Source organism: Acanthisitta chloris, unplaced genomic scaffold (assembly GCF_000695815.1).
Source record: "Acanthisitta chloris isolate BGI_N310 unplaced genomic scaffold, ASM69581v1 scaffold4203, whole genome shotgun sequence".
Classification (NCBI taxonomy): domain Eukaryota; kingdom Metazoa; phylum Chordata; class Aves; order Passeriformes; family Acanthisittidae; genus Acanthisitta; species Acanthisitta chloris.
Window position 1 is genome coordinate 50,348 of NW_008663086.1, and position 19,048 is coordinate 69,395.

Consider the following 19,048-nt stretch of genomic DNA (forward strand, 5'->3'; position numbering starts at 1 on the left):
GGCCTGCTCATTAGTCTGTATTAGCTGTACAAACTTTCCCCACTCCTTGGGTTGTAAAGCAGGCCAAAACAATTACTCGAGCACTACAGAGCTCTTAGACAGCTCATGCAGTAGAAATGCTTGATATGAATTGCAGTATAAAAACACCTAGTTAACAGAGTAGATACTGTTTCTGATACCTCAGTGCTTGAAGGAGAGAAGAAGACCATGCTCAGACACCCCTTGATGCCACAAACTGCTGCTGAGCACAAAGTACTTCATGGTCAACACATTGCACTGCCTCAAGGAAGGGAACTTTCTAAAGTCATAACTGCCCTAAATCTTGGGGTTTGAATAAGGCAGAGAGGGTGACAGCTGGAAAAATCTGGAGCACACCAGCAAGATGCAATGGGGTCCCACAGTATTCATGAGGAATCCCATCCTAAAAGTCACCAAGGTTTCTGTATGCTGCTCTCCGCACATGATGGGGATATAGCTCCTGAGTTACTAGAAACTACTGTCTGTGCAGGGTATAGTCCCCACGAGACTCCACTAATCACTGCTGGATGCAAAACACCATGCAAAGAGCATCCCCATCAGCAAGCAGCACTTCACTGCCACCCCAGATGTCCACCACCTTCACCCACCTCAACAGCCCAATGCCACTGACCAGTTTGGGCCATCACTTGGTGACCACAAGTGAAATTAAGCACTAAGTTCCCATTTTGACTACAGGGCCGAACATCCTAATGTCAATTACATGGCCTAAAATTATTAAACTCTGTATAGACAGTCTTTGCTGCTCATAGCTGAGATCAGAGGCAGTTGCTCTGCCCACATCAAGAGGCTGCCAAGGTAGCGCAAGTCATGGTACAACTGGTTCTCCTGTCTTGCACGTCAGTCCCATGGACTTTTTTTCCCACCGCCAAGCTCCAGGAATTAATTAACTGCTGTGGCTGCAGAAATTCCTCTGTCATGACCTGCCACATCATGCAAAGACCCACACATGTGCATATGCTCACCTTTGCTCACAGTTCCTAGAGAATGCTCAGTCCTGAATTTAGATGGTGCCAGCATCTAAACTCATCTACTGAATTTAGAAGGGACCAGGCTCTGCACTCAAGAATGACAGTCAAAGACTTTGGTCCTTACCAACATGTGCAGGAAATATCTTGCAGGTCTCCTGCTTTCCACCAATACCTCCAAAATAAGCTTTTGTGATACACACTAAAGTATTGCTGCACCACAGGGAAATGCTGTCTTGTTTCTGCAATAACATGGTAGAAGGGACTGCAAAAACCCATACAGTGGGTGACAGAACTAAGTCACCATCCTGAGACGTCCCTGCTCTAACCATGACAATCAGCTCCCCAAAAACGAGAAATACTCTATACCCAAACAAGTACTGGGAGCAGCACTGCAGTTGTGCCAACAACAATATCCGTGCTAGGCTGTGAGGAGGAAGATGTCTGTCAGGTGGCATCAGATCCAACAAGGCATGTTCAGTCCTGCCAAGACCGTGAAGCATAAATGAAGCCAACCCAGGTGAGGAAAGATCTGTTTTCCCACATGCCTGCATCTCATCACTCCCACAGATGATGCCTATCTCCCGGCTCCCATAGTTCAGACCCAGAAGAAAACATGCCCAACCGTAAGGACTACACAAGGCTGAAGCAAACAAAAAACAAAATTGTATGACAAGAGGAGAAATAGCAAACAGAGCTATTGCTGGTAAGCAAGGAAACTCAGACACATGTTGGAGTGGAGCCAACACTTCCATCCATGACAGACAAATGGGATATGAAGCAACCCACCTATTTGTTCCAGAAACATATTCAAGCAAGCATCTCCAAAAACCCTAAGGACATGGCTAACATGGCAACAACCTAATGAACTCTCCTCCAGTTTTGCTGACAAAGAGGGAGAGCAGGCTATCAGCGCCCGGAGGTGTGATCATCCAGCTCCATACACCAAGGGGGCAGGTATGAGCAGTAGGAACCAGCTCCAACCCTCAACATGGGTCAACCGTGGAAGATGTGTTTGACACACACTTAAGAAATGCACTGAGCTGACATGCAGTGCTGCTGCACACAAGTATATGTGAGTCTGTCCAGGTTCTCAGGGATCAGCACCTACAAGTCTAACCATATGATGAAATCTAAGCCCTAAATTTGCATTTGGAAAGCTCCATTTTTATCCCTTTAAATTGGAAAAAGCACAAATCTTTTTTTCCTTTGCCTATTCATCTACAAAAGCACACAAAAACAATAACCTCTACCTTTCAAGGCATTTTTCACAGTTTCTGCAAGAAAAATTTAGTAGCATACTGAAGCTTCACCCTGGTCTAAGAATAGAGTAGAAGAAACCTCCTCATCCTCTTTTGCTTTGCTGTTAGATCCCTGAGATTAGAGGGACTCACCTTGCACACAGCAGCCTGCAAAATCGCGTCAAAGCCACCCTCTGGAGCATCTCGGTTGCGAGAAACCTTCTGTTTCTGGACTTCTTCATTGAAACGGTCGACTTTATCCGTTAGGGACAAGAGGTGACGGAAGCCAAAGGATGGGACACAGCTGGGGAACAGCTTGTAACTGCAGGAGGAACAGAGGAGTGGTCAGCTAGGAGGAACCACACCAGCAGCCAAGAGCTGCAGAAGCTCCCAGCTCTATCAGGTTGGTCTCCAAAATTCTGTTCAGAGGGTTGAAATACTTTCAAAATGCTTTATGTTTTGGACACTTCCATTTCGATGTGATATGGAGGGGCCTTTTGGCAAAGCCAACCTCCCCAGCAGCCAGGCAAAACTGGTGGGCTGGTGTCAGGGCACCATGCAGGAGAAACACCGCTGAGAGCTACCTTCCCCCTATTTTGCAATATGCATTTTCACTTAGTCATCCAGTTTTCTTGACGGTATGTGCCACCCTGCACCCATTGCATATAACCAGGCCCCTGGCAATTGCCCAAAATGAGGTGTAACAACACCAGCTCATGCATCCTCCCACTCTTCCTGCAGGCCAGTGAGCAAACACCAGCTCTGCTTTCCAGGATGCCATTGAAGCAGAAAGGTAGGAGGAGCACCCTAAGGCAGAGAATTGCTTCAGCAGGCTACCGGGAAAATTTTTTTCTCCATACAAAACCATGACAAGGCAGCTTTGGTGCTCACCACATGGCCATGAGAGCTCAGCAGAGCAGTTCCTGCAGCGTGGGAAATCATTGAATATGTGCAGGAGAGAGGGATGAGAAGGGTTAAGAAGAAATGTGTTTGAAAAGGAGTTGGGCTGGCACTAATTCACTCTTATCTTCAAAGATAAAACCCAGAGAACAATTAAAAGCTTCTGCTGACACATGACCCACTATAGGTAAGAGGCTTTTTGCACAAAGGAGTGTTTAAGATTTACCACCACTGTGTACTCAAATCCCTCACAAGGGACCCCAGAGCAGGGATTTTCACTCACACACCTAACCACAGGGCAGGTCCCACTGAGCTGGGCATGGCTAGCAATTAGAGCCACCCCTTAGGATCAGCCCCATGTCCAGACTTGCACCCCACTTGCACCCAGGGTCAAGGCAAGGGAGTTTGCAACGTCTGAAACCTCTGCACTGCAGAGTCTCAGCCAGCTGCCCTTAGTCCGTACGATATATCCGTGTGCTTGGTTTGTCAGAGCCCTGGTACACAAAGAAAACACTGACACGCTGCGGGGTTTCACCTCCCATGAAGATGTATAATTTAATCCTTTTCTGTTTGTTTCATACTCCAGGTTTGCTGGCAGAAGCTGCAGGCAGCAGCATGACAGATGCCTCAGAGCTGAGTGACTGCACAAGAGCACGCAGCAATGTGGGTGGGTTATCTCGGGCTGTAACCTCCACAAGTCGTATCACTGAGAGACGGGCAATTAGGGGTAGAGTCAGTCCCTCAGCCTTCCTTATCTTCTTTAATTTAGTGTTTGTTTCCTTCATACTATCATTTCTTGTGAATGACACCATGGCTTCAAGAAGCCACGTCCTGGCTCCCGGGGCAGGCACAGTCAGGATGCTGTGTCAGGAGCTGGGGGGAGCAGAGAGCTGGAGTCAGATGGAGGAAGCACTAAGGATCCCAACCAGACCCTTCAGAAAAACAGGGCTGCACCCCACACAAACCTGCAAGTCAGCCAACACCAGAAGGAAGAGGAGGCAAGCCTAGACTGCGGGCAAGAAGCACCCACCACCGCTCATGTTTACTTGCAGCCTTTCTTAGATGGAAGCAGGACACTGAGCAGTCTGTTTTGACACTAGAAAGAGCTGCAAACAAAACCACACCTGACAACCCACCTCGATGCAATGTCAGTGAGCCAAGTGGCAGCAGCCAGAGCCCACTCACAGAGAGAACAGGGGAAGGAGACTCCGTTGGAGAACATGGAGCCAACACCCCTGGTTTGGATGAAGAGAAGACATATGGCAACTGGAAGGAAGCACCCACCAGATAAGCTGCCTCACGCAATCCTTCCTACATGCTTCCCCAAGACCAGGTTGGCTTAAAGTAACCGATAGAAAAAAAATCAACCAGCTGGGTGAAGCCAAAAGAACATGCAGAGAGCCTGAGCATGGTAGGAAAAGCTGAAGTGACAGCTCTTGATGCCTGTGATAAAAGGTAGTTTAGGTATGCCTTGTTGCTGAGTTGTCCAGTTCCATCCTCTCCTCCTTTCCCACCCCTCTCCTCCTCCATATTTCACTCTATTTCCCTTGGCAAAAGCCACGTCACTCCAATTCAATCACACACCAGCCAAGCAAAGTTTCTGAGATTTCTCCAGCTGGAGCTAAACCCTGTCCCCAGCCCATGCGCAACATGATTTGGTGTTAGAGGCTGACAGATGACTGAGAACCATGACCTCAGAGGCCATGCCAAGTTTCTGGGAAAAGTACTATGAAGAGTGTGCTATGCTGTTCCGTTGTAGCACATTTTTGGTTCAGTAAATGTGGTCACTTTTGGCCTCATGGTTAAAGCATGAGTTTTCAGTGTTCAAATCTATTTGACTTTCCTATCTGGACAGAACTGGTGAAAAAAGAATGCAGATAATTTTATCTGGTAAACAAGTCAATGTGCAATGAAATGCCAAATGCCTGGTAAGTGCCAAAAGCTGGCCTAGAAACTCACAGCTCATGCTAGCTCTCTTTAGTTGCCTCTCATACTTAAAGAATGCACAGAGCTTGGCATCCATTCTAGAGGTGATCTTACGATGTAAGTATCCATAAATGGCTCAAATAAAAGTACTAACCTTACTGTCCTTACATGACTAGAAAGCACCCCACAGAAGGATAAGGTGAAGATGGGGACTACAAAGATAAGTATCAACCGTGGCATTCTCCCAGGAGGGCACTTGCTGCTGTATCCATCCTTTGATGCCAACATCCAAATTCACCTGTGCCTGGACATTCTCCATCAAAAACAATTTCACCTTGGCACAATCCCCAATTCAAAAGACTTGATCCCAACTCTGGTGGTTTAAAGGCAAACAAAAAGACTCTTGCAAAGACACTAATGAGATAAAAAAGGAAAAAAGGGATGAAAACTCTGAAAACTCACCACAAAGCAAACTACATCATTTGTGTCTTCTGCAAGTGCCAGTTTACTTTTCTTCCACAGCAATAAAGAGGAAAAAGCCTGCCTGATGCCTTCAAAACACTCCACAAGAACTCATTAATCAGCACTACAGGCTGTCACAAATCTCAGTTGCCCCAAACACTTCTTTTGGGAAGGATTTACGTTACCTTGGTCTCCTTATCTGTAATGTGCAAACAAAAAGCATAATTGATTTACTCAAGGCCAAACTATGACTCAGAGCTAGGATCAAAAATTTCTGGCTCTGGCTCTTAAATGCCTGCAAAAAAAGCCTTCTATGCCTGCATCCTCTTCAGGTACTTAAAAATACCTTCGGGCTCCCAATACAACTTCCCCGTTTCTAGATGCAGAGATCTCCCAACAGCCATAGGAAAATTGGAAGTTGTCCTGTTTTGAATTGCTCAAGTATCACAGTGACAGCCATGGCTAATCAGCATTCCCAAAAGCTGGGGCTGAAGTGTCATTCATTATTTAAAGCAAGAATGGAAGTGAAGACTGCAGCCAGGCTCTGTGCAAACACAGGGCTTGTCCCTTCAGGGCACACACCACTCACCCAATGCAGGGATTGTTTTGGTATCTTGGTGCTGTGTAGGAGAAAGGAGAAATGTTTTTGTCCACAAAAGAGCCAAATCCCAGACGGAAATTGCTCGTGAGCTTTCGCATCTCTTCAGCCAGCTTGGTCCCCAGATTGCGGATATTATCTAGGTCGTCGTTCATGGACAGGGAGAGATCCATCAGGTAGTAGAGGTCCACAGGATAGTCCTCCACTTGCCGAACCTGAACTCGGAAGGAGGTCTGGTCACCTGCACACACAAAAGTGTTGAAAATAGTGAAAAGGAAACTCCCAGCACACAAAATCCAGACCACATGCTTTTTTTTTCCCCCCCTGCAGAGCTGACAAATCACTTGCAAAGGAAGAGAGTGATGGGAATAAGCTTTTCTAAATCCATCCCTTTGGAGTCTTACAAGAAAGCAGGTATTGACTTTGGGTCCCCTTAAGCTATGTAGTGTACTGGTTGGCAAGAAAAAGACACATCTGTGGAGTGCATGTCTCTATTTTCACTCTTTGGAGATAAGGGAAAGGGTCTTTCCATCTTATCTGAGAGGGCACCTAAGAGGGGCACACATGAAAAATGCTGCTGCCCCAGGCTGTGTACAGTCCATGGATGTTTTCCTAGAAAACTGGAAAGAAAAGTGAGCAGAGTAAACCTCAAATGGATGTTTCATGGACTACTGAGACAGGAACCCTGCCCACACTTGCCTGGGTACGTCCCCAAAGCAAACCAAGAGCAGTCCAAGAAGTTCTGCACAAAAGAGAGAAGGAGTTGGAGCAGGAGAATGAAAATGGTCAAGAGCAAACAGCCAGCATGAGGTGGATGCAAGGTGTCTTCTGGGCTGTGCAGTGAAGTCAAATCAAAACAGACACAGAAGAAACACCTTTAAAAAGGACCTCTCCCACCCCCAAAAAAGAGCTATGCCACCAGGGCAAAAGGGAAGTGCACTGGAAAAAGAGGATTGTTAGGGTCACCCAGGAAAGCACTGAGGCAGAGGTGAAGCTTCCTGAAGTGATGAACTCAAGGGAAAGGGATGACAGGGCTGAGTCACAGGCTGTGCAAATCAGAAGAGATGCAGAGGAAAGTCTTTCCCTGAACTTCCCATTTGCCAGACCGGTTTCACTAGAAAATCACAGAATCATAGAATCAGCTAGGTTGGAAGAGACCTCAAAGATCATCGAGCCCAACAGCTGCCCTCCAGAAGGGGAGCTAGGGGAGGCCAATGCTGGCACCACCCACACCTCAGAAAATGTCAAGTGGCTTCAAAGTGAACTCAGCTTGACACCAGATGGACCCTGGTGGAGCCGGACAGGAGATGGCAAAGGTTTGCCTTTTGCTTTGCTGAGAGAAGTGTTTAAATGGAAACCCCAGACTTCAGCAGTCTCACACCGAAGCTAGTTCAGAGATCCTATGTCCCTACCTTGGCCCCTTTTCCAGCTCAGTGTGGTCTCAGACCAAGCTCCCCCTCCTGCCCTCTCCCAGCCCTTCACGGCCAATGCTGCACTCTGGGCACTGGCAGGTTCTGCAAAACACTTGTGGCTTCCCCTCTTCCTCCCCCGAAATAAAACTCACATTTTTTTAGTAATGTGAAAGCATTTCCCTAACTGCTTCATTGTTCTCCTCATTGTGCACAGCCTCACAGCTGCTCCCACTTACTTCCAGCCCAACAGCAGCAACACCATCCCAAAACTGCCATGCTGGCAAGGCACAGCACGAGGGGCTCTGCAGCCTGGCTGGCGGGAGCCCTGCCTGGCACCTGGGGTCAGCTGCACTGAGATGCATGCGGGGCCAAACACTCTCCCTGGCTCCAGGATCTGCCAGCACCCAGTGGGGATGCATAGAGGTCACAGGTTGCCTCTTCCACAAACAAGGTTGGGAAAGGTTTAGATCTGGATCTACTCTTTGCTCCGCCAGCTCTCTGTCCATCCCCAGCAGTTTGGTACTGGGGTACCAAAGGAGTCAACTGCAGCTCCTCAACCAACACCTTCCCTCTATTTAACCATTTCCCTGCAGTCTGCTACAACCCCACCTGGCAAAGGCAGGACCATGTGAGGCACCATGTGCAAACATACACATGTACACATTGCCCAGGTATTAGCTGTAGGAAGTGGAAACTCATGTCATAAATATTCCTCCTTGTTCTCTTTTTCTGCAGGAGCAGGGTTTTCCTGGCACAGGGCTGAGATGCAGAGTGCAGCAGGATGCAGCTCAGCGCTGGCCCTACAGTAAGCAAAGCTATTGAGCAGGTTCAACCAAATCATAGAATATTGAATCCAAGAATGTTTTGGGTTGGAAAAGGCCATAAAGATCCCCTCATTCCAGCCCTTTGCCACAGGCAGGGTCTCTTTCCACTAGACCATGTTGCTCAAAGCCCGATCCAACCTGGTCCTGAACACTTCCAGGGATGGGCCTCCCACAGCTTCTCTGGGCAACCTGTGCCAGTGCCTCACCACCCTCACAGTAAAGAATTTCTTCCTAATACCTAATCTAACCCTGACTTCTTTCAGTTTGAAGCAATTACCCTTTGTCCTATCGTTAAAAGTCCTTATAAAAAGTCCCTCTCCAGCTCTCTCGTAGGCTTCCTTTAGGTACTGGGAGGTGCTTTTAAGGTCTCCCCAGAGACTTCACTTCTTCAGGCTGAACAACCTCAACTCTCTCAGCCTGTTTTCATAGGAAAGGTGCTCCAGGTGGGCTCGATGCTGTACCTGGCATGCATTTTGTGAGGAAACAAAGAAGAAAATTTATGTACTGCAAAACCTGTTAGCACTGATTGCAGGGTAAAAAAATATGCTTACAAGCTTGACTTTAATTCAGTGCTGCAAAAATATGTTTAACTCTGGGAAAATTCAGTCCCATGCCTGTGTTTTTCATTCCTACCTATTTTTCCCTCTGGAATACCCAGCCCTTTCAGAAAAAGGGGATTTATCCTTCTGGATTTCACTACATTTCACTTTCCAAAACATTGTTCTTCCTGCCAGAAAAGGTATTTGGGATGCTCTGATCAAACATGCTTCTCTTAATACTTATGAATCTATTAGTCCCTGAGAAGCACCAAAACCAACAGGACCCTGTGGCTGGTTCATTCCTTGCTGCACAAACCAATTATCTCAAATAAAATATCACTAATGTATGTAGATGTAAGAGCAAAAGAATTTATTATTCTCTGTGCACAGTATTACTCTCACACTTCTAAGGGTAATGCAGCCCCCTCCTTCCTCACATACCGTCACCACCATCTCCTCCTTAGGGCTTTTACTGAAAAGTTTTAAACTCAAAACTGATTGAGAAATGTTTCTTGGACATTGTCATACAGAGGCAGTACATAAACTGGAAAAAACTGATTTTGGACAGTTTAAGAACACAAATTTGACAATCATTCTTAGCCAAGAAAAGCTCTTTTTCCTGCTTGGTGAAGCTTATGGCTTGATGGGCAACACAAATTGCATCTATTCATTTTTTAATTCCTCTTACATTATTTACATTTTTCATTTAACTAGGGCACACTGTTTTACAGTTGGACTTGAGATTAAAAAGCAGTATTGTAAAAACTAAATGCTCAATCCAAAAGCTGCCCTGCAAGAACAGCAATTTAAGGCCTTTGGAGTTTAGCTACAGACACAGATTTGGGGATGTGACTTCTGCCACGGGACAATGAGATCAAACTGCCTGGGTGGGAACAGCAAACAATTGACAATCTGCTTCCTTCTGCTTCTGCTTAGTGGTCTGAGAATAAAAGATCACCATTGCCACAGAATGCTGTGTGAATTCATCTTTGAAATAGTACACCCTTCATGCCCAAAATTAAATCAACATTGTCTCCTTTTTGTCTGGGGTTCACAGGGTGAAACCCATTCTCTCAAGCTCAAGGATTAATGGTTAATTTAAACTGAGGCTGCTAATACAAGGGTTTAGGAAGTCACCAGCCTGAAGATGGAGTGCTGCCCAACATCAAAAAGAGAGCAAAAATGGGAGATACTGTTACAAACATCAAGGTATGTCTCTCCTCCTGCAACGACTCTCGTACTCTGCAAGAGGAGCATGGGGAGGGGAGCTCACTGGCTCAGTGTGGGAATCACTGTGGGGATCCTCAGGGTGATTCTTGCAGCTCAGCCCAGACCTGGAGGGCTTCTCTGTCAAGAAGACTGAAGATGGCCATGAGTGTGGTCTCCTGCACAGGCAGGCAGAACCAGCACACCAGCCCTGTGCAGCCCAAAGTATCCAACAGCACAGACCCCAGGAAACCACGAGGAGATGGACCCCCACTCTGTCACAGATTGGAGTGGTGGGCACCCACACCAGGGATTGGGAAAGGGGAATTTGCTGAGCACTGGGCACTGTGTGTGAAGGTGCCGCTCCAGGAGGCAAGACGTGGAAGCTGAGCCAGCCCTTTCTGCCGGGGATTGCCTCGAGAAACAGGAGTAATAACAACTCCCTTTTGTAATGGCAACAAAACCTGTTTCATCAGCAGCATTCAGTGGCAGAAGCCATGCATCTAGACATGCATACAGTGGTGACTGCTCTCAGGTATCTGCTTTTAACTTTGGATCAAAATTGGTTTAGATATGAGGGTCTGACTGATGACAGCAGTCATACTGCTGAGGAGGTTAAATGACATGACAACTATCTAACCTATACAGCTAAAACAAAACTTCCTGCAGCAACTGGTGAGCTCTGGGAGAGCACTGGCAGCATCAGCACCAGCTCAAACTCCTATTTCTCTTGGGCAAAACATCATAGTGCATTTTTCTGTATGCTCGTGAGAGCTGTCACCAAACTGTAAGCCTTAGAAACCCACACCAATTGCTTATAATGAATTGAGCTTTTATATTTGCTTCTTAACTTTGCAATAAAGAGCTATTTTTTCCCCTACAAAAATATCAGCTGCCAAATTTTTGCAAGAATTCTAAACCCACATTAAAGCCTCCCCCACCATGCAAAAACTTTTGATAACAAGCATGCTCACAAGGCTCAGATGAGCCGTTCCCTTCTAATTTTTAATTAAAAGGAAGAGATTGAAGAAAAGTGATGGCTCAGGGGAATGAAACAGGGACCTGGCTACAGTCCAAGGCCTGAGTCACAAGTTCAAATCTCCATCTTCTGTCTTGATCCCATGGCTCTTTTGCATACCGACAGAAAACAGATATGTGGGTTTGTTTCCAATTTATAGAAGGAGCTGTCTCAGTTTAGACTCATGCACTGTCAGCTTGCTGGAGAATCCAAAGCTATTTTAACTCCTTCCATCCAGTGATTCCATTTTTAAGCTGATCAGGTTCATTTTAAACACATGCAAGGGTTAAGACTAGTATGGGCAACAGTCATGGGTAGGCAGTGTCCTCTCATGAAGGGCATGTGTCTTAGCCCCAAACCTATTCATGATGTACCACCAAAGTTCATAGGTATGGAAGGGGCCAACAGTGACCTGATTTAGTGGGCTACAAGGCCACGAGCTATGACACACTTTTGGCATGTCCTGGCCACCCTTTCTCACCCCCTACACACGCCAGCATAAGGCTCACAGCCACTGGAGACTCACCAGGACGCAAATTCAAGGCGATTTTCTGAGGTGTGATCTGTGTGACATCCAGGTGGCTCTGGCCAGAGCCCTTGCTGCTCAGAGGGACATCCTTCACCACGTTGATGCTGCTGCTGGGATTTTCAATGGCTCCAGCACAACCATTTGCAATCAGGTTCTGCAGGAAGTCGCACCGAGATGTGATGGACTTTGTGCTGCCGAACTCCTGGGGGGGTGAAAAAAGGACAAAAGGGAAGTGGAGGGGAATACATCAATCCCACAACAGGGGGTTTGTTTTGACATGCTGGTATCTAACAAATAGATGACAAGAAGAAACTGGTGTCCTTTGTGGTGGCTGTAATGGGAAGGAGCCTGCACTGAACCTTGAGCCTTTCAAAGGAAATTCTGTGAGGATTTAAACACTGAATTTGCTCACAGAGCACTGCAACAGAAATCTAAGCCTAGGTTTTAACCCAAGCCACAGCAGTGGCACTTGCTTCCAGCCCTGGCTAGGGCCATGTGAGAGCAAGGCAAAGCATTTGCTTTGCTGCATGGAGAGCCCATTGCCCACTCCATTATTTTATGCACATGCATCACCTCAAAGGAGTTTGCAAAGGAGAGAAGAGAGGACAAGGAGGTGGCAGTGAGGGAAGTTGGACAAACCCACCCACAGACAGAGAGAGCCAAGTCAAGATGTGAAGCTGAAGACTGAGGCTGGATGGCTCCAGGGACCTGCACCCTCTTCCCTGGGCGAGACACCACACGTCTGCAGACAAGCTCTGAATGTGCCTTCTCCCTCACATCGCTGCACTGCAAGCCTTGGCACGACACCATGACTTGGGAAACAAAAATGGCAACAGGCAATCCCTGAGGCAGAGCACAACCAGACTGGTTTGATGTGGGAAGGCAGCTTTGCTGGGGAGTAAGGGAGGTGGGAGAGACTTCATGGGAGCTGATCCAAAGGCAGCCCATACCCACCACGGGCAGAGAGAGATGTAGGCAGCAAGGTGCAGGCAGCAGCTTGCTCTGGGAGGACAGGCTACCGTGGCCAGGAGTCTCCCAGCACCCATCCCCAAGCTCCAGCCCTTGCTGTGAGCCCCGTGCATGATGCACAATGCAGCCTTGTGCAGGGCAGCACTCAGGAACAGCCAGCCACACAATGAAGCCTTTTGCAAAGAGGCCATTTGTAAGAATGCTTTTTTTTTTTTTTACTCTCCCAAACTGCCAAAGGGAACAAGTCACATGCCCAAAACTTACTGGATTTTCAACAGTCGATTCCTACTTATTTCTGCACTATAACAATAGGGACAAACCTCTTCAGCTCCAGGGCTGAGGGACCAAAATGACATGAAATAATGCAGAGAAGATGCTTGCAGCCATACCAGCTCCTCCTTCAGCTGTGCAGCCAATAACCAGTGTGGGGCTGAAAAAACCTCACTTGTTGCTGAAGCTCCAGCATGACAGAGGATAGGGGAGACATCAAGGAGGGAGCTGTTCCTGACAGATCCCCATGGGGTGCTCTGGGGGTCCCTCAAGGACAGCTCCAGATACAGGACCCTGGGACACAGACAGACGCTTCCTGCTGCATGTTCTCACTACAAGTCCCAATGCTATTTGAAAAATGCAAGATTTGCATTCCAGCATCCAGCAGCAGGGTCCAGCCAAGAAACCGACGACGGTACATCAGATGGATATGAACACAAATTTCTTGGAACGCATCATGTAAACAGATGAACTTCCAAAAAGGAGGACTGGGACTATTTAAATCATCTCCAGCATGACAAAATAAAAATCAGAATCCCTCACAAAACTGAAAACAACGCCCAGCCTTTCAGAGCAGCACATCTCAGGAAGCCTTGGAGAAAAGTTTCTCTTGGATGTGATTTGACCTAAACACAGTGAAAAGTCGACAGGGTCCAGGTGCTCTCCTGGGGCAGTTCACCCAGCTGCAGGGCATCTGTGGGGAGATGTTCTCCTGCTCTGCCAGTACCCAGACCACTGCTCCAGGTAAGCACCTCTGCCAGCTCACTTCTACTACCACCTACGAGAAAGGACACTGTGCAAAAACCAACATGAACAGCCCAAGAGTGTAACTGGGAACTTTCAGTTAATCTCCAGGCATTAACATTAAAGAGAAGTATACAAATAGGTCTCCCTTGCTTGACCCAGCTATTTTCTTCTTTCTTCTAAACTTCTAACTTTCTTCTAAAATGGGCCCAGAGGACTTGCCACAGGGCAGCAATTGCTAAGCTGCAGCACGAATCAAATCCAGGACTTTTCTTGTTCCATGAAAAGCCATATTACCTGAGGTGAAAAAAAATGCCTTACCCAGGCAGGGTAACACTGAGCAGGGGAGTGACCATGACCTTGGGAAAACCTCAGCAATTGCCACAGCACCCAGCAAACAAACATCTTCAAGTGCACCCACAGGTCAAAAATCAAAGCCAAAACTGGGTCTACCAGGTACCATCCAACTCAAGTGCAAAGTTTTCGTGTCAGAGAAAATCAAGGCTCATGGAGTTTCAATTAAAGAAAAAAAAGGAAGAGCAGATCTGGGCAGTAAAGGGCATCACACAGGTCCAAATAGCTCATAAGCAACCACACCAAAAGGCAGCCCCAGATCGGCTCAGACGCAGCACATTGGTTCAAACACCAATTTCCTCCAAGCAGAGGACACCTCACAGTTACTTAACAAATTCACTGTGCCCAGACACATGCCAACCATCTGCCTGCATGCCTGCTTTGGCAAGAAACGCAGCAGATGCCCCACACAATCAGGAACCACCCCTAACACTGCTTCTTGCCAGACAAGCTTTGGTTCAGGAAGGTCCCACGAGTCCTTGTCAGTAACGCTGGCTGCTCACAGCCCGGTGGGCACGTCACAGTCCAGCCTCTGTGCTAACAAGATCACAAAAGCAAATGCACACCAGCAGACAGAGAGAATGGAGACAACAGCATGACAATTACATGCTCATCAGTTTGACAGTTTTAAGACAAATTGCTTGGTTCATGCTATAAAAATGGGGAATAGCACTGGCTGTATCTAATACCTAACTCCTGACTAGGCATGTCTCTACCATTTTTTGCTTTTAGCAATCCAGTTCTGCATTAATTCAGTCTGAAATATGCCTGCTTTCTCTGTTTTAAAAAACTTGACATGTTCCCTCTAGGACCATCCTTGATTTTCCTTCCTCATTCTCCAGGCACACATTCCTGAGATAGGAGAGAATGGGGTAAATCACCTTCTGGAAAAGAGGGGGCCATTGCCCACCTGTGTATCACACTTACCCTGGCAGCTTGGAGGACAGCACTGAAGTCACTTCCAGAGCTCCCTGCTCTCCCCAGCAAGCCCAACAAGCCCTGCTGGCTCTGGGAAACCAGACACCACTGCTAAAAAACCCCAAGCGTCCTTGTCTTCCACCCACAAAACCCAGGCTGCCACAGAGATCACAGCAACCCCACAGGCCAATGTGCAGTTTCCAGTCAGAGTATTTTACCAGCAGCATGTCAGCAATTTCTAGTAATTTCCAGCTTCTCCTGGACCTTGCAGGAGAAGCTGAAGAATCTCCTCAGATTCCAGCATGGATGGAAAGGCTACAGCAATCTCCATCACCCCAAGAGTCATTTTCCCTCAGACAGCCCCGTTTCAAGGCATGCTTGGGTGATGTTTTAGGCCACACATTGATCCATCCTCTTCTAAGTGCCACTTAAACAGATCACCTTCTGTAAGTCCTGCCTTTCAAGGTATTCTTCCATGAGCTGACAGAATGGATGTCTGCTTCCACATTTCCAACAGCCCAAAGACTTGTGGTTAGCTCAGAAGCCCCTGGGGGCTCTAGGTCTGCTGCATACCAGAAGCTGCTATCAGCTCATCCATCATCACCCCTTTGGATGGGTACATAGATCTTGAACACAAGAAGAAGCAAAAAGAAGTCTCATCAAGCCAAGTGGACCGGATGCACCCTGTATTAACAGGTTAGGAGGTCACTGTCATAAACTGATAGCATCTTCACTACTCTGCTGATGTCTGCATCTATCTATACATGTGCTCTTACCCTCACAATTCAAGGCAATGTAAATTCAAGGAACCTTATCTCTCCTGCAAAACTATCAAGATATGGCTCTTTGTAGCCACAGAATTGCTTTCAAGCTCTCCTAACCCCTACTTGCAGTCTGTGAGTTGAGACTTTCTGCTCCTCTGTGCTCACATAGAGTCTGAATCCAGGAGTGCAAAGGGTGATGAAGGAGGTTACAACACGGTGGGAGACTGCATGAAGTGTGACTGTCTCTGGGAAACAGCACAGCTTTCTTGTTTGAATTGCTCCTCTCCCACAGCCGAGAGATCCCTCACAACACCAGCACTGCCTGGCACCCAGGGAGAGAAAGAACAAACAGGTATGATGGCACTGCCAAGTGATGTCATTCCCCAAAGGAAACATGAGAAGGTCTATATATACAGGAAGAGAAATAATATATATAATTGTATTTTGTGTATATATATGTATTACATATTACAGACATCTGTACACTTCCTGTATATATAATATATATACACATAATATGCAGAATTTTATATAGAATTATGTTATGTGTGGTGATAGACTTCTACTATATATACTTCCTGACAAAATTATTGTTGACGACAAAGCTGACAACAGCTGCAACAGCTGGCCCCATTTGCTCCCAGACCTGTTAAGTAAATGCAAAGGAAGCACAAAATATGAACAAATCAGCTGATTGAGGTTCCACCACAACTATCACCTGTGGAATCAACTCCAATATCTTACTCCTGATATTTAAACAGCAGCAGAGCTATAGAATGTGACTGGCACATACATTCCCAGGCAACATAGATAGCGAATGACAGCTAATGGAAAAAGCTAAGGAAAACAGATTAAGAGCAATTTAATAAATACCTGACTAGGTTGCAGCAGAGGGAAGGGAAATAAGGCAGTGAAATGACTACGAAAAGAAAGTGGGTCTTAAAGATTTTACAATATTACTTTAAAGCTTTTGAAGTCAAAAACCTTTAAGTATCTTCCGAAATCCCATTACCTCACCTGATGATCTCAGCTAAAGAGAAATAATTACTGTTTCAAACAGCACATTCTAAAAAAAATAATTAAAAGAATACGGAAGTAGAATAAGAGCTTGCAAAGTTTTAGCATGTAGCATGTAATGGGGACAGCAGCTTTCACACACGTAGCTCTTGGCATGAAACACCTTGAACTGTATTTTTAAATAGCTGCTGCAGGCTAAAGGTCAGGAAGTATTACAGCACTTCCCTGTAAACACTCATCTTCCTTCTTGGCCCCTCCACTCCACTTAGGAATATTTTGGGTTTTTTGTAGCTATCCTGTTTGCAAGATAAGAGTCAGGCTGCCAGTCCCATGGGCTGCCGTACAATTAGTGGTCACAGGGTCCACCAGATAAACATTTCCACTAGCAGCATTTTGCAAAAGGTTGTCTTTTGATGCAAAAAATAAAACCCCAACAACAACAACACAAAGCCCAATAAAATAAAAATAAAAAATACAAACTATTGGGTACCCATAACTTAATAGCTAGTGTTCCTGGATCCCATCTCACCACCACAGATTAGCTGGCTGGAAGAGGAGCTCTTACAGCTGTTTACAAGATGTCTCAGAAGCGAGATCTATTGCTTTACCCTTTCCCTTCTGCACACCATTTGCCTTGCTGGAAAAAAACAACCCATGAAAGCTATTAGACTGTCAGGCAGTGTGGTGCTAGCAGTGTTACCAGGTTTTTCTTGGAGAACTGAAACCGTGCTTACAAGTAAGCGAAAAAGCCGGTAAAGTAGACCTGGAGAGGCAGTGGCTGGGGTACATCCCAAGACACAGTCAGTGGGGATTGAGAGTGACCTTGACCCCATGTCCATCCCCATCCCCATCCCCAACCCCATCCTCCACTCTGAGGAGCTGCAGCTGCCCCAGGCAGGGCTGGGAGGAGGAGGGATGAGAGCAGCAGAGGAGCACGTGGGCAGCACCTGCATCCTCAGCTCAGCATCACCAGCTATAGCTGGAAGGTGAAGTGAGTGCTTAAAATGGGACCAGGACAGCCACACTAGAGGAATAAGGGTCAGCAGAGAACAGGAGAGCATCACTCCTGGCCATGCCTCTCGGAAGGTTCAAGATCATCCACTGCTCTGGGGTTTCTCACAGCCCAAACCCAGTTCCTGGCTCAACAGGGTTTTTCCCTGCTTGTGTAAGCATCCATACTTCTCTCAAACACCTAGGACAAGCACTAAGAAGATAATTGCAAGCAATGTGTCAGACATCATCAGGTCTTTCACACACCCTGTTCTCTAGAAATTGTAAGTCTACATGATAAGATGTATATTGGATTATATATCCACTATATATCCGATCTCTAAACACATGAGCAGTTCCTAGAGAGCAAGGAAAGATATTTGCAATTTCTCACAAACAAGGAGGTGCAATTAAATTACAGGTGAGCATCTTCAGCATCAACACAAGGATATATTTTCACTCTGAAGTGCTCAGTTAAGCTGTGCAACTCGTCACCACAGCATGACACAGATGCCAGAAGCATGGGTGCCCCTCCCTCCCTGCCCCCCAAAATGACAATAGATTCAGAAAGGAGAATTATCTTTGTTACAGACAAAGAGCCCATGCCATGACAGGCCACGCAACAAGGGACACGTAGCAGGACACCAGCCAAGGGCTTGGGGCTTTTTAGGGATAGAGCTTTTGAGCAAGGCTCTCTGCATCACAGAGCCCACGTGGGGACCCAGCATCCACTGAAAACAAGAAGGTAATTGAAGGACAGAAGCACCAAAGGAACAGTGCTGCTCTGTTGAGGATGCATAGGGGCCAGTGGGGTCAAAGACTTATTTCCTATGGTGTCAAAGAGCTGAGGAGTTGCATACACCCAAAATACTCTCAGCATGGAGCACTCACTGCCCTCACCCACCCCCTTCTGGCATGGGACTGACTCAGGAACAGGCAAGGTGAGAAAAGAGCTCCCTTCCAGCATCACAAAAAGCTTCAAGACAAACAGGGTCTGCCCACGTACCTCTTTGGAGCACCAGGCACACTTGGGATGGATGAGGAGACACTCTTCGCAGGACGTGGCACTTCCACTGGTGCAGAGATTGAGACAAAAAAGAGAACAAGACAGGGTGAGCTGAATGGTTGTTCCACTCAAAAACAGTGTTCAGGGAAGTTCTGAAACATTCTTAATGCTAAACGTACTGTAAGTTCAATCAAGAGCAAAGAATCTCCCAGGAGCTTAAAAGTCAGGAGAAACTGTAAATCTGTCTGCACCTATAAGGAGGTCTTGTTTTCTTTTCCTTCTCCAAGACAAACAAAAAGGACAGAAATGAGCTGAATGGTTGTTCCACTCAAAAACAGTGTTCAGGGAAGTTCTGAA

The 19,048-nt window shown here is 46.6% G+C and overlaps 1 protein-coding gene across 1 annotated transcript in view; it reads right to left on the bottom strand.

The window, feature by feature from the left end:
- The window catches only part of ITGB5 (integrin, beta 5), a gene marked incomplete at its 5' end in the record, with an annotated part of 55,185 nt that extends 36,383 nt beyond the window's left edge, over positions 1-18,802 (bottom strand). Inside the window, 4 exons of the mRNA XM_009070847.1 lie at positions 2,399-2,567; positions 6,123-6,372; positions 11,657-11,861; positions 18,692-18,802. Of these exons, the coding sequence (XP_009069095.1) occupies positions 2,399-2,567; positions 6,123-6,372; positions 11,657-11,861; positions 18,692-18,802 (735 nt within the window). The remainder of the gene's footprint in view (positions 1-2,398; positions 2,568-6,122; positions 6,373-11,656; positions 11,862-18,691) is intronic.
- Between the last annotated feature and the right edge of the window lie 246 nt (positions 18,803-19,048).